Source organism: Onychostoma macrolepis, chromosome 09 (assembly GCF_012432095.1).
Source record: "Onychostoma macrolepis isolate SWU-2019 chromosome 09, ASM1243209v1, whole genome shotgun sequence".
In the NCBI taxonomy this organism is placed as follows: Eukaryota; Metazoa; Chordata; class Actinopteri; order Cypriniformes; family Cyprinidae; genus Onychostoma; species Onychostoma macrolepis.
The window spans coordinates 3398630-3414562 of NC_081163.1; the positions used below are offsets into that span (position 1 = coordinate 3398630).

Sequence of the window (15933 nt, forward strand, 5' to 3'; positions counted from 1 at the left end):
ATGGTAACCTATATGTACCACGGTCATCATCTAACTAAAACTAAAACCATTAAAAAACATTTTCATGACTTATCTGAAATAAAATAAAACAAAAAACATACATTTAAATTTCAGCTAGTTGCCAAGGTAACATTTTTGTCTATTGTAAGTTGAAGTACTAAAATAACTAAAAATAAACCAAATTTTTTATAAAATATATTTATATATATTTATAAGTAAAATAATTAATTAATTTAAAAACTTCGTAAAAACTATATAGACTTACTTAAAAAATACAAAAAGTAACAAAAAACTTATATAGAAAATTATAATATTACATTAAATTATTATAAAATATTACTATTATATTGACACTATAATAGCATATCAAATTAAAAACAAATACTGATATGTACTTGCATACGATTACTGAAGAATGGAAGCAGCACAATTAAATCATTCACAAAACTGCTTAAATTTGCTAAATATATTGTGAATATATTTAATATGTCACTAGTTTGAATGCATTTCTCTTTCACAGTTGCTAAGTGAACATATAAAATACCTGCAACAATATTTGAAACAACCTCTCTCTTTAAGACTTTCTGCCTAAAACACTGAAAATGTGAAAGAAGAGAATCTTTAACAATGCTTCGTTGTGCTCTGGTATATTCTGTACACTTCTAAGGCAGAAAGGAGCACTGCAGGAGAAGAACAGAGCGGGCAAAGGAGTCCTTGGGGGGAAATGTGATTGATTTATGAGGAGGTTATAAAAACTGCAGTGGAATGCTGTAAGGCACATGCAGTGAAAACATGACCTTTGACCTCACAGCACGGGCACTAATACGACCTCACGAGTCACAGCCACCGATGATGAGAAAAAAAAGGCTCATTAAGTGCTTTCAATTAATAACCAAATAGGAAAGACTTCATGAGATTTGAAATCCAATTACAGCAGATGACTCTTAAAGCCTGTGCCGGTCTCTCTGGGGCCGCGGTGACCTCACGCTCTGATTCTCCTGAGGGATGAAGGGTTTGCACCAATTGACCTAATATTAATCAATTACGAGGATCTCACATCTTCCTGAGCCGCTTATGGAAGCCTTGCTTCAATCAAAAGCTTGAAGGCGTTAAGTGGCGGAAAGAGAAAGTAATTCAATGCTTTTTAGGCACTCTGAGGACACTTTTTCAATGTCTCTGTTCCGCAAGCATTTTTCCCATTGGGATTTTTAAAAAGACTGTGTTAAACAGTTTCACAAGCCGTGATCCAAACCAACCAGCTGTGAGGAGATTTACTAAATTAAGCAAAAAAAGTGCTTGAAAATCGGAGAAAGACAATTTGATAACCACTAGAAAACATCATTCACTCCATTATATATATATATATATATATATATATATATATATATATATATATATATATATATATATATATATATATATATATATATATATATATATATATATATATATATATATATATATATATATATATATATATATATATATATATACACACACATTTTTATTTTTATTATAATATAACTACATTTTTATAAATTTATAAAATATAATATTTTGCAAATGTTTCTCTTTAACTGCACATTGATATTTTAATATTATATTATTTTACAAATTTATAAAAGAAATGAAGAATCATGTTTTAAAAACAATGCATTATCATTTTTAAAATTATTTACAAATTTATAAAACATTAAATAAATAAATAAATATGTACCATAAATATGTTTTGCTAAATGTTTATCTTTAACTACATCGTTATTTTCGTTTGACAAATAAATAAAAAAATTACATAACTAACTACCTAAATAATATAGTATATGCATGGTGTTGTAAATGTTTATCTTTGCCTATACATTGTCATGAGCTAGAAACAACAGTTTAAGGATGTTCACATTCATTTTGTCCGTAAGGATTATAAAAAAGGTAAAAACCATGAACCAAATCAACCGGCTATAAAGAGAATCACAACATTACAAACTTTGGTTTGAAGCAAAAAAAGTGTTTGAAAATTGGACAGAAAGACAAAGGTGCTAGACTGTACTTAACAGTTTTAGTGAGGGAAAGAACTACAATCCCATGCAGCACTGTGAATGACAAAAACAGCTAAATATATAACTACTGATGTAAAGATGTCAATTATCCATACAGAATCCACACATTTTGTTTATTTGAAAAATATAAACACAAACACACATATACATACACAAAAATATTTAAGAAGTTCTTTTTAGTGTGATTTGCTTGTTTCGATCAAGATTTCTCCGTAGAATCATGGGTAATGTAGTTTTTCTGATGTTAAACACCATTATTTAAAAAATAAGCTTAAATAATGTGGATGATGGCTTCAACAAACACATATACCATCGACTGACATCCTCGTGGCTCACAGAGGGTCTGTCTTAATGATTTATAAGTTACTGTTCAAAATCAATTCTCCTGTGGAGAAAATGAATGGGATTTTTACTTCCAGAAGCTGACTGTTGCGCTTTGAAATGAACCAAAGCAGGCATCTTTTGAGTGCCTACGTAGGCTGCTCACTAGGTTTTGTAACAGAGTGAACACGTTATGAAAAGTTGACAAATGTCATTCATTAATCTTGCTGTCCAGAGAGACAGCACAACAGCGTTTATGGGCCTTTTTATGTGCTTCATCGCCCGGTTTACCGGAAAACGACGAGGCCATCAGGAGGAAAAACCCGTCCTAACAGGCCGCCTCTCCATTAGCTTCCGCTGAAAATCTATTGCAATTGAATTGCAGCAGCCAGACGGTGGAGGAGAGGCAGAGAGACGGATAGAATGTCGTTCCTGAGAGGAGGAACAATGTGACTGGTGTTTCACCTGCCATTTCAACCCCAGTCTTGATCCCATTATAGAGCTCCAGTTTCCCTCCACCAGAAGCTTATTGATCTCCATAGTAAGAGCTCAGGGCTGTGTTTCATAACTCGGCATAAGCAAACATCAGCGGCCCGTTCTGCTCTGTGAATACAAGTCTTTATATTGGTCGTATAACACATGCTGCGATTAACAAGAAATGTGCAAACATACTCACGTATTTATGAACTGCTTTGCATTTGTGAATTTTACTTTCAAGTCAAGTCATACGGATTGTGAATGTACATTTGGTTGTGCATTTGCAAGTTGTATTTCTGAATATGAATTAGTTCATGAGCTTGTGAATTTGCAAATATAAAAGCTTTTTTTGTGAATGTGAATTAGCATATGGATTTTAAAGTGCCCCTGTTATGGGTAATGAAAGGTTCATATTTTGGTTTTGGGAGTCCCCAACAACAGGTTTACATGTATGAAAGGTCAAAAAACACTTTCATTTTCTTATAATATGCTTTTATTTTTACCTTATTTGCTCAACGACTCCCAAACGATTCGTTCAACGATTCGTTTTTCCAAACCCCTCCTTTGCGTGACGCTAATCTGTGGTGATTGGTCGATTTCATTTAAAGCAGTGTTTGTGAGCTTTTACCTCTCCAAAAGCGGCACCTAGTGGCAAAGAATGAATTTACATTTTCATTCAGACCAACGCGAAAATCCAAGTTTCCCCAGGTCTGCTTCGTGCAACAAGTGGGCGGGCAATATGCTAATGTTTCATGTTGACGTCAACATGAAACGGCTTGGGATTCGCTTTAAAAACGACTCGTTTCAATGATTCAGTCGACTCTTTCTTTTGAGAGACAATAACTTTATACACAGTACACTTTCAGATTTAAAACTTTGCAGAATGTTTTCATTCACTTAGAGCTGTGTTAAACACTGCATGAAAGGTCATTTTCAAAAATCCATAACAGGGGCTCTTTAATTATTCTTATTTTGTAAATACATTAATCAGAAAAATATTTTGAGCTAAAATAGTTTATATATACTATCTATATCTATATATATACACATACACACACACACTTATGTTGAAATATATATATACTTAAATATATTAAATATATATTTTATACAGAAATAATAATTTTTCACTTCTTCTAGATGGAGATGACATTATAACCAAAATTACATTTCACTACAAATCCAATTATTTAAATCTTATGCCGCAAAGATGTGTAACAGTACAAAAAGCGACATTCCATCGTGAACAAAACCATCATGAACAAAACCTGAGAAAAGTTTGGCTGCAGCATCCTTCGCCAATGCGATTTTTAGATATGGGGATGCATTTGTACTTTAAAAAATCTAATTTTATTCCTGCTTGATTTCAACCTGACCTGGCTTTTTCCACATCCTCAACATCATCTTAAACATCATTATCCATCAAATGCTCTGCCAGAGCTTTCTCTAGTGCGCAAGAGATCGCTATGAGATCTCATGACGTTGCAGAAGTGGAAACAAAGCAAACAGGAAAATAACCAGTCACAAGATGGACAGGACAAGGTAAAAATTCAGATGAACCAGGAAGAGGTTGCTTTTATCTAGTTTCATTATTGCATCACGTCTGGTTAGGAATTTTTCCTCCCTGGTTTTGGTTCATTTCCAGCTAGACAGCGTTTCCTTCAGGACAGGCTCTTTAATCTGCTCTAGTCTGGATATATGCAAAGGTGAAAGTGTCTTGAAAGCCATATCCTCTGATTTGCATGAAAATGCGACTTACAGACGCTTACGTTAAGTGGATTTTGTTTGGAGAGTAAAATCCTCTCAGCAACAATTCACAAGCATAGTTCTCATGCTTTTTTGCTATCTTCAATAACATTCAGGGTAAAATGAAAATCTAAAATTATTTTACATCCCAGCATGCTTTTTAAAAAATACAGAGAAGCTGAATATAACAAAATAAACATTATCTATGCACTTGGGCTTTAGAGGACAGTAATGAAGACAATATCCAAACATTCTTAAGAAAATCCCCAGCAACACAAAGCAGACTGGACTGATTCCAGTAACAGATCATCTTCACACTGTGTGTGTTTAATGGTGCCAGTTTCTAGGCTGCCAAAACATACATATTCAGCATATATAGCATCATGTGCAAAGAGATGCATCGGCCCTTCTGAATCTTGATTTTGGCACCTTCTGAGGTGTTGCAACCAAAATCACCAAGAGAAAAACTATCTGCATCCTTTGCCACATGTTCTTGTTATTTCCTTATCCTCCATATCCATCTATCTATCCATCCATCCATCCATCCATCCATCTACCTATAAATATAAAATGATAGACAGACAGATAAATAGAAATGAACTGAATAATAGATATTAATTTCAAATTACATTTTATTATATATAATATTTAGTACACTATTTATTATGTTTAAATAATTTATGTATTTATTATATTTTCCTATATAAGTACATTGGCTGGATTTTGCTAATATTTGACACCATGAAGATATCTATATTGAATTTATAGGGCTCTGTGAAATTAGTTAGATTTTTCCCAAATTTTCTAGATTCCATCTGTTTTAATGGTTAAACTAAATTTTATTAATCAAAAAGGATGTCTAAGTGATTGAAATCATGAAACTTATACGAGTTAACAGCAATTTATTTAACAAAAATCACATTTTTAGGAACCTATATGACATAGAATTTAATGAAAAAAAAAATGAATTTGAGAAAAAATTAAATATGTGTTCTCAATTTAAAATTTTCTGGATTCCATTTTAATGGTTTAACTAAATTTCATATTATTTAATACATTTTAATAATCAAATTTTATTTTATTTTTTTACAACAATAGGGCCATGTGTTTTTTTTGTGTTTTTTCATTATTGCTTGAAAATAAAGTTTGAATAATTTTATTAGTAGAAGTTGTAGTAAGACATACACATTCTACTGTACAATAGTAATATATTTCTGTCACAATTTCTTCAAGTTAAACTGCACTTATTTTAATGGGCTGCCGTGAAGAGTTTTATGTGTGTGAATGTGTGTGTGTGTGTGTGTGTGTGTGTGCATGACAGTAGTTGAAACGGTCAAATTCTCATGAAGTGACTGAGTATACTGACTTAATTTTGCTGATATTAGTCATTTCATTTTCAATCTATTTGGCAATACTCACTGTTTGACTATAATGATGGCTGAAATAAATAAATAAATAAATAAATATATGTTTAAACTTTCAGTTTCACAGGAAATACATCAATATCGAGATTCAGAATATCATCAAAAGGCTGGAAAATATTGAAGCATATAAAACTATATTGCCGAGCAGTCAACAGTCGTCTACAGCCAATGAATGGAGGATCGACTCAACACACTGATCTGATGTTTCATGATCCAGCATATGATTTGATTCTCCATAAGCTTGTGTTATGACATCGATACCTCTGACCTCATATTGTTCCCATGGAAGTGACCTGGAAAAGGTTACATCCAAAAGGTCAAAGGACAAATCGCTTTAGGCACCAGGATGAGATTAAGCTAAATACAGCGAAGGGTTAGACGATCACACCACTGAACCGCCGGTGCAAAGCCCAGCACTAATCCAGAGCCTCAATCACAGCCATACATGAACCGAGCCGCAGCAGCTTTCTAATTAAAGACGCCCATTCAATTCCTTTGAGGACAAACCTGTGAACATCACATACACAAGACATACAGTCTGAGATCTGAAATGTTATTTGCAGTGATGCAGATATCAAAAGCTGATTTCTCAAAGAAGCAAAGATACATTGACCTCTGCATTCAATAGTACTGATCCTATAAATGTGTCTCTGCTGCAGATGCTTGAGAGGCAGGACCAGGACACTTTAAGTCACTATTAATTACTCCAAAGAAAGACCACAAGCTTACAACGTGATGTGCAGAAGCAGTTTAGATTTCTCAAGGTTAAAAAAAAAATAAGGCCATGAGTACATGAATGCATGTAAAAGTAACTCTATTGCCTAAAAAAATAAAACATAAATAAATATGCATGATGTGATATATATCATATCTCATTATTAATATAGATATCAATATTTTCACTGGAGAGCAACATATTTTTTATATGTTATGATAAATATTTACATATTGTATAGGTGTCATAAAAACAATATTTGTTATATGTATAATATTTAAATTAAAATGTATTTATTTAGCAAATAGGTCTTAAAGTGCCCCTATTATGGGTAATGAAAGGTTCGTATTTTGGTTTTGGGAGTCCCCAACAACAGGTTTACATGCATGCAAGGTCAAAAAACACTTTCATTGTCTTATAATATGCATTTATTTGTACCTTACTTGCTCAACGACTCCCAAACGATTTGCTCAACGATTCATTTTTCCAAACCCCTCCTTTGCTTGATGTTAATCTGCGGTGATTGGTCGATTGGTCTCATTTTCATCTCATCTCGCCTGTAACACCTGATAAAGCAGTGTTTGTGAGCGCAGTGCTGCTTTGTGTACAGCGTTACCAGGGAAACAGCTATTTTTAACGCTCCAGAAGCCGCACCTAGTGGCAACGAATGAATCTGCATTTTCATTCTGACCAACGCGAAAAGACCAACAAGTGGGCGGGAAATATGTCAACATGAAATGGCTTGGGATTAGTTTTAAAACGACTCGTTTCAATGATTCAGAGTCGATTCTTTTTTTTGAGAGACAATAACTTTATACACGGTGCACTTTCAGATTTAAAACTTTGCAGGATGTTTTCATTCACTTAGAGCTGTGTTACACACTGCATGAAAGGTCATTTTCAAAAATCCATAACAGGGGCACTTTAAGTAAAATAAATACATATACACAATAAAAAACTAAAATCAATAAAAATCAATCAATAAATACGCATGTAACAGTATGATTATACATCAATATTTTCACTAGCAATACCTATTTTTAAGGTAAAATATATATTGGTAAAATGTTTAAATTAAAACGTATGTGTATTTTATATATATATATATATATATATATATATACACACACACACACACACACACACACATACATACTGTATATAGTTACTTAATTATATATTTATTACTTTATTTATAATAATATAATAAATTAAATAAATAAATAATAATAATAAATACATATTAATGTAAAAATATACTGGCAGGAAACCGCAAATCTGCCACCGTATAAATGTACACACAGACACACACACACACACACACACACACACACACACACACACACACACACACACACACACACGTATAGTTGAGTCCTGCTTTTGTTATTTAATAATCAGAGTTAGGAAACACAGAGGGCATGTTTTTCTAAGGTGTGTGTGTGTGTGTGTGTGTGTGTGTGTGTGCGCACAAAGTGGGAGGAAGTTTGATGAAGGGCTCGGAGGAGGAAAATGAGACTTCAAAGTCACATCAGTGGTCTTTCATCCAGTCTCCATCCGTGATTCAGTAACTGGATCATTCTGTGCTTCTGCTACAGCGATGCACCAAAACGAACCAATCCATCTCTAAAGATCTTGTGCTTGTTCTTAGAGTTTGATCTGGGTGGGAAAACAGCACATACTGTACACAATATGACCACACAAACATTTTGATTTTGAATACTTTTCTACACCCTTTACACCATGATTCGCTGACTGGACTTGCTTTACGTAATTTATACGTGACAGCAAAGAACAAATATAGAGTACTCAAAAATTCAGAGCGGGACGCGTCCTAAATAAATCAAGAGGAAGAACTGTTATTGAGGAGTGTTTGAACTGCTTCTGAATTGTTTTATAATATTACTTTTACTGTTTTCAAAATCCACATCCAAAATGTAAAAAAAAAAATTTTTTTTTTATGCAGTTGTTTTATAAATGTAAAGCTGATTTTGCAGCTTTGAATTTCAGTCTTCAAATCCAATCAATATCCAAATAAAACTGAAAAGAATCAAATGAGACAAAGTATCTTTCATTTGCAAATTATAAAATTGAGTATTTGGTTTTTAACTCTATTGTTTCATAATGCAAAGCTGTTTTTGCACTAATTTCAGACTCCAAATCCAACCAAAAGACAAATAAATATCAGAAAAAGGAAAAAACAATGAAATGAGACGAAATCACCTTTCATTTGTAAATGATTTAATTTAACACAACTGACTATCCTACAAAAATATTTTTTTAAATTGAGATATTTTATTATTGAATATATAATGAATTTTTAATCTTTTTTCTGAATAATTCACAAATGACTGTAGGGTAGGATAGTCAATTAAATTTTTTTTTTTTGAACGCATTAAACATTCAGCAAACATGACTACCGTGATACACAGTTACTCATAGCGTTTGGTCATCCCACCCACCCTAACTCAGACTCACAGCACCATGTTCTTTCTCACATTGGATTGTTCTGTTCTTAAGTGTCATTTCTGTCTGCAGCATTGCAGTATGGTCTATCTGTCAATCTTCACAGCGCCTTCACTTACAGGAGTCCTCTGAGGACCGGTCCTGTGATTCTGCTCGAAAATCACTTCAAATCATCCAATAGACTCAAAGCGACACAGCATACACCTCATCTTTTATTGATGGCATTCATCCCAGACCTCTTAGAGGGGAAAGTCACCCTGCAGCCCTTGACACACAATGACCGAAATATGAGAGTTCATTGAGCCGCAGAGCCAGGCTGAGTGAGATTACAATACTAAGACCAAAGAGCGGCCGGTGGTGCTTTCTTTATCCAACACCGCCCCAGATACTCCTAGAAAATCCTGCATGTGCCAAAAGCAGCATTTGTGGCATAATTATTTGTTGCATAATCCTTTAGTTTATAAAACAGCATTAATAAAAAGAAAAAAAAAACATTTATAAATGTAAATAAATTGAAAATAAAAACATTGGAAATGAATTGTTTACTGTAGATGCTACAAGTTGAATATTATTTTTTTAGATTTGCTAAAGATTACATTTAACAGTTTAATTGAATTATTATTATAACTACATTTTAATATTTAACTATTTTTACTTTAAGAGAGCATTAGAATGTAAAGTAATCAAAACATAAAAGTAGGAGAAATTAATATGCGCAATTAAATATTGGGCAATATATGTAAAATATAGACTGATTTTAAAAATAATCTTTCATATTAGCTGATAACCAATATCATTTGGATATATCATGCATCAGTTTCAAAATTAGATATAAGACTTTATACATGTTACTATGAGACTAGTGTGAGATAATCAATGAAAATGTGTAAAGTTTTATCCAATCTTGTAATTTTAACATCAAAAGCGCATAGCTAATGCCGGACACTTTAACGCAAGATTTTACGCAATAATTATTGCACGCAATAATTAAGAGAAAATCAACCTAGAAAACTATCCCACTTCATAAAGATCATTTACAAGTTTACAGCTCCAATAATAAACAGAATGCCACTGAATAATTCACTACTGCTTTTAAAGTTGGATATACTTGGATACTGCCTAATTGCTTGTGTTGTTGCAAAATGTACTATAACTATAATATACAGTATATTATAAGATATTATAAACATTAATACAAAAACAAACAAACACAAGCTTCCAGATTTCTGCTTTTACAATGGAAGTGTTGCTCCATAGACTTATATTGTCTATACTACTTCACTGTAACCACAATTTTAGCTTTAAAAAAAAAAAAAAACCCGAGTCAAAATGATTTTCTGTGATAATCGCATCATGCCACAGATGCTGAACTTGCATTGAGTGAGAAACAGTCCTCAGATCTCAAGCGAAGCAATTACACTCAATAATGTGCCTCCGTTTCTGAACATATAGTCTCTGATCGATACACTGACCTCAGAGCTGTTCAACCACATGTTGAAGCATTCATCAAGCAATAACTGCACATTGTTTCAGAAAGAACTGAGAATCGACTACAACTATGACCCTGTAAGCAACGATTGGATTGCTGATCCAACGGTCACAGTAATCGATCTCCATTTCGAGGAGCCGCCGTCTCGCAGTGAAACTGGGCTTAATGAGACACATCCGGACAAAACAGGGCGCCGGAGGCCACACTCTTCATCTTATCTTCTACTACAGCAAATAAAACACCTCTTGAAGCTGGGTTTCTTAAAGGGATAGTTCACCCAAAAATGAAAAATTCCTGAAAATGTACTCACCCTCAGGTCATCCAAGACGAAGATGAGTTTGTTTCTTCATCAGAACAGATTTGGAGAAATCTAGCATCACTGTCTCAGCAATGGATGCTCTGCAGTGAATGGGTGCCGTCAGAATGAGAGTCCAAACAGCTGATAAAAACATCACAATAATCCACAAGCAATCCAGTCCATCAGTTAACGCACTGTGAAGCCGAAAGCTTCACAGAAACAAATCCATCATTAAGACATTTTTAACTTCAGCATCCTTTACAAGCCAAAACAGTCTAAAACAGTTTTAAACAAATATGTGGATGGATTTTGATATGAGAGACAACACTGTTTCACTGGAGTAAACAATATTATGGATTATGGACTCATATTTTAGCCAGAAGCAACGGTTTAAAGTTAAAACACCTTAATGATGGATTTGTTTCTTACAAACATGCAGCTTTTGTCTTCTCGATATTAACTGATGGACTGGAGTGGTGTGGATTACTTGTGGATTATTGTGATGTTTTATCGGCTGTTTGGACTCTCATTCTGACGGCACCCATTCACTGCAGAGCATCCATTGGTGAGCAAGTGATGCAATGCTACATTTCTCCAAATCTGATGAAGAAACAAACTCCATCTTGGATTTTTGGGTGAACTGTTCCTTTAATTTATTTATATATTTCGGTACTCTTAAGTTAGGCCTTCTGAGTATTCAATCTTAATATTTGGTCAATATAAGGAGGTACTCACGGCTGGCAGAGCTTGACCAGGTCATGGTCGGTGGTGGTTGGTGGCAAACCACGAATGTAGAGGTTTGTTTTACTGAGCTGCTCCCAGCCGGCTGTGCTGCTGCTGCTGCTGCTGTGATTGGTGCTGCTGTTGGTTCCAGGACTGGGCGGAGCCATCGGGTGGGAGGCGGGGCCAACAGGAGGCTGGAGGAAGGACACAAAACAAACTGCGGTCAGAGTGGAACAAGGTCAAAGCAAACAGGGAAGCAAAAAGTAAACAGTGGTAAAAGAAGCCGTAAGTAAGTATACTGGACAGAAAAACCCCCCCCAAAGACTACTAATCCAGAAAGCAGATGACTCTTCACCAGTAACAGTGGGAGGTTTGACCAAGATCCATCATGAGTAATTTTACCTCAATTTTTCACAATCACAATATATGTATTTTGCGCAAAATTAAATGAAAATAAATGCCTCAGTTTATTAAGCATTTCCTTCAATTTTAAACAGATCGCAATATAAATCACAATGTACAGTATATGCTTTGCTTGAAATTCAATGAAAAACATGCCTCATTTTAATATTTGAAAAATATTATAAAAACCAATGCAAAATAACAAAATACGTAAAATAGCTGAAATGCATAACAATTTGATGTTAAAAAATTGAAATTAAAATACATGTTTTTTATTGAAATCCAATTTGAAAATATGCCTAATTTTAATAAACATTTCCCAAACTTTTGCAGAAAATCAAATCCGAAATAACAAAATGTATAAAACAGCTGAAATTGGTGTTAAAATACTTCATCAGTAATTTTACAATCACAATAAATTAACGATATATAATCATAATATGTTTGCTTAAAATGTAATTAAAAATACGCCTCATTTTAATAAACAGTTTCCTAAATTTTGAACAGAATCAAACGCAAAATAACGAAATGTGTAAAATAGCTGAAATGTGTAATTATTTGATGTTAAAATACTTAGTAATTTTAAATTGCAGTAAATTAAATGCATATAAATCAATGTGTTTTGCTTGAAATTCAATTAAAAACCTTATCCTCATTTTCCCCAAATTTGAACAAATCACAATATTAATCACAATAAATGTTTTGACTGAAATTCAATGACAAATGTGCCTCAATCTTACAAATATTTCCCAATTTATGAAGAGATCACAATATAAATCACAGCATACATGTTTTTCTTGAATTCAGTTTTAAAAATATGCCTAATTTTGATAAACATTTCCCCAAATTTTGCAGAAAATCAAACACAAAATGTATAAAACAGCTTAAAATACTTTCTCAGTAAATATGTCTTAATTTGAATAAACAATTGCCTAAATTTTGAACAGAATCAAATACAAAATGTGTAAAATAGCTAAAATGTGTTTTATTCATCACTACTGAAAACCACAAATGATTCCAAAAACATCATTTCACACCCATGAGCCCAGAGACACATTTACATTTGTTAGTGAACCGCTGAGACTCTGGTGACACACCTTGTGAAACTGGGATTGCCCCAGGTAAACCGGGACGTCTGGTCACCCTATTATGAGATGAGATTATGAGTTATCAGATGAACAAGAGTGTCAAAACCTTCTTCTTAAACCGTTTCTGCACATTTTAATGCAAACAAATGCAAAAATGTAACCAGCCTAGGCCAATTAGACAAGCTTCTTTTTACAAATTCAAGAACTCTAACAAAGGGCAACTCCAAATCTGATGTGCAAGAACAAACACCAAGCATCAGCTTTATCTGAGGACTTATGCAGAAAACCGAATAATGTAAGCAAAACAGGAAAGCTCTGATAAATCTGGTGTTTACAGGAGTGTTGGGAATTTATAGCCTCCTTACAACAGGATTCAATTTTGATTCAAAGAATTATGATCTGAATCCAAAACAATTCTTGATATATTTCAAAGTTTCAGCAACAGTGCATGAATGTAAATCTTTGGCAAGTGAAGATATATCTTATGCACAAATTTTGTAAAGATTGCAAAACATGTCAAACACCAACAGAGTACGTTTCGTTTTGCATGTGTTTTCCAATAACCATAATTATTCATAATTAATTTTATGAACAACACCCTTTTGGTTTCGTTTTTTGGCTAAATAAAAGTGGCAATTTTGGTTCCAGTAAATAATTAATTTCAATGCATCATTACAAATAAGTGTTGCTTTTACAAATTCTACAGCCAATTCAGCACCAAACATAAGCTTTATCTGAGAACAGAAAACAGAAGAATAAAAGCTAAACAGGAAAGCAATTTGATCATTTTTAGGCCCCTCACAGCTGGATTTGATTTTGAAACCGAAACAAGTCTTGATACATTTCAAATTTCAAAATTTCAAAAAACAGTGCATGCATACAAATCTTTGGCAAGTTAATGTACAAATTTTGTAAGGATTGCAAAACATGTCAAATATGAAATATGTCTGTTCTGCCCCACCAATATAACGCTTTTCAATAACCACAAATAAATGACTGAAATCAATTCAGAATTTTTGAGTCTCAAACGAGAATCATTTAAGGAGAGATGAATCAATGAATCGATCTTTCCCTCCAGGATCTGTTTCCTGAACCTCCTCAGCTCTAAAGCTACACTGCTCATGTTTGTCAGTATCTGGCAGCGCTGTGATCCATATCTGCAGTGCAGTCTCTTCTTCTTCAGAAAGCAGTTGTCAGCATAAAGTGGGTCCACAGGGGCCGGAAGCTCTGACCTAGGAGCACGGCTGACGGAGAGGATGCTTCGAGAATCTAAAGGAAGCGAATGCGGCACGAGAGGCCGAGGGGTGAGCGCTGAACATTTCTATGTGCTGAACCCTTTTGTTAAAGCATTGTTCTTAGACCAGCTTGATATGCAACAGACCTAAAGTCAATTGTTTTATCTCAATGCAGGTGAATTATAGAATTGAACATTCTGTAGGTAGATCTGCAACAACTTCAAGAAGATCAGTTATTATTCATATGGTAAAAACTCCTTGTAATTTGCACGCACACAGAGCCTAACAGCATTTCATGTCATTTTGGGATGGGTTGAATTTGCAATTTTCAAAACGTCCACCCCGAAACACCGTTTGAGCTAGAGACTTACAATTTCACAAGAAGTCCCGTTTCTCACGGGAAATGAAAATGCCTCAAGGGCTCATGTGTTATGAAATCAAAATATTCTCAGCATTTCACATTACAGGTAAAACCTTTGAAAACTATTTTCTCTTCTTTACACATCATTGTTGGATATAACTTTTATGCAAACTTTAAACAGATTTGTTGAGAAAAATACACTCCTTTTATTTCACATGATATTCAAATGCTGGGAATATCACAGGAACTTCATGTTTTCACTTGTCCCACGGACTTGTCACCTTTCCATCCACAAGAACCAAACCGCAATTCTATGAGGAACTGATAATAATAACCATTTCCTGAAGGGATGACCACCAGAAAAAGCCTAAAATTATCCACTTGAGTCTTTCTCTCCAGTCCCGACAACAATTTAAACTCAGTAAAACTATGAAATGAAACTATTTTTGAATAGATTTGAATGGATTTGTTGAGATTTCATGGATCGATGTCACTGCAACACTATAGATAGACTGTAACATTAAAAGTAACTTTAAGTAAACATTTTGAAGTGAGTGATACTCCGATCAGAGTCTTTAATTTTACCACAATCTAAAAAAAAAAGCACAGAAACAGAATGCCATATACTTTTGCATTTGCATTTTTTGGTTCTCAGGGATGCTTTAAAGATATTTTTAGTCATAATAGTGGTCAAAGTGTTGTGTTTGTCATGCATGTTTGTACACATGCAAAATCCAACAATTCTCTGACCGAAAGGGAAGAAGTAATACAAAACCCTACTGCACAAAATACTCAAAAATGAAACGCTGATAAACTGTTGCACAGTGAGAACGAGAACTTTGGACTGATTTCTCCCAGATAGATATTTTTGGTCAAAATTGTAGGGGAAAGTGTTGTGGATTATCACACATGCAATATTCAGCATTTGCTCATAGCAAAAGGGAAGGAATATGCACTAAAACAAAAGTCAACACAAAATACATAAGCCCTATCAGGTATGAACGAGTCGGATTAATCATAGTACAGTGAGAACTGAAACTTTGGATTGATTTCTCATGGATGAAATAACTATTAGCTATGGTTGTGGTGTATCATGCATGTTTTGTACACATGCAAAATTTTTCAGAGCAAAAG

The 15933-nt window shown here is 33.8% G+C and overlaps 1 protein-coding gene across 5 annotated transcripts in view; it reads right to left on the minus strand.

Moving 5' to 3' along the window:
* LOC131546687 (RNA-binding motif, single-stranded-interacting protein 1) overlaps positions 1 to 15933 on the minus strand; it is a 71923-nt gene that overhangs the window by 29957 nt on the left and 26033 nt on the right. For all 5 annotated transcript variants that reach the window (XM_058786462.1, XM_058786458.1, XM_058786459.1 and 2 more), the window contains exon 2: positions 11726 to 11907. In XM_058786462.1, coding sequence (XP_058642445.1) covers positions 11726 to 11907 — 182 coding nt within the window. The remainder of the gene's footprint in view (positions 1 to 11725; positions 11908 to 15933) is intronic.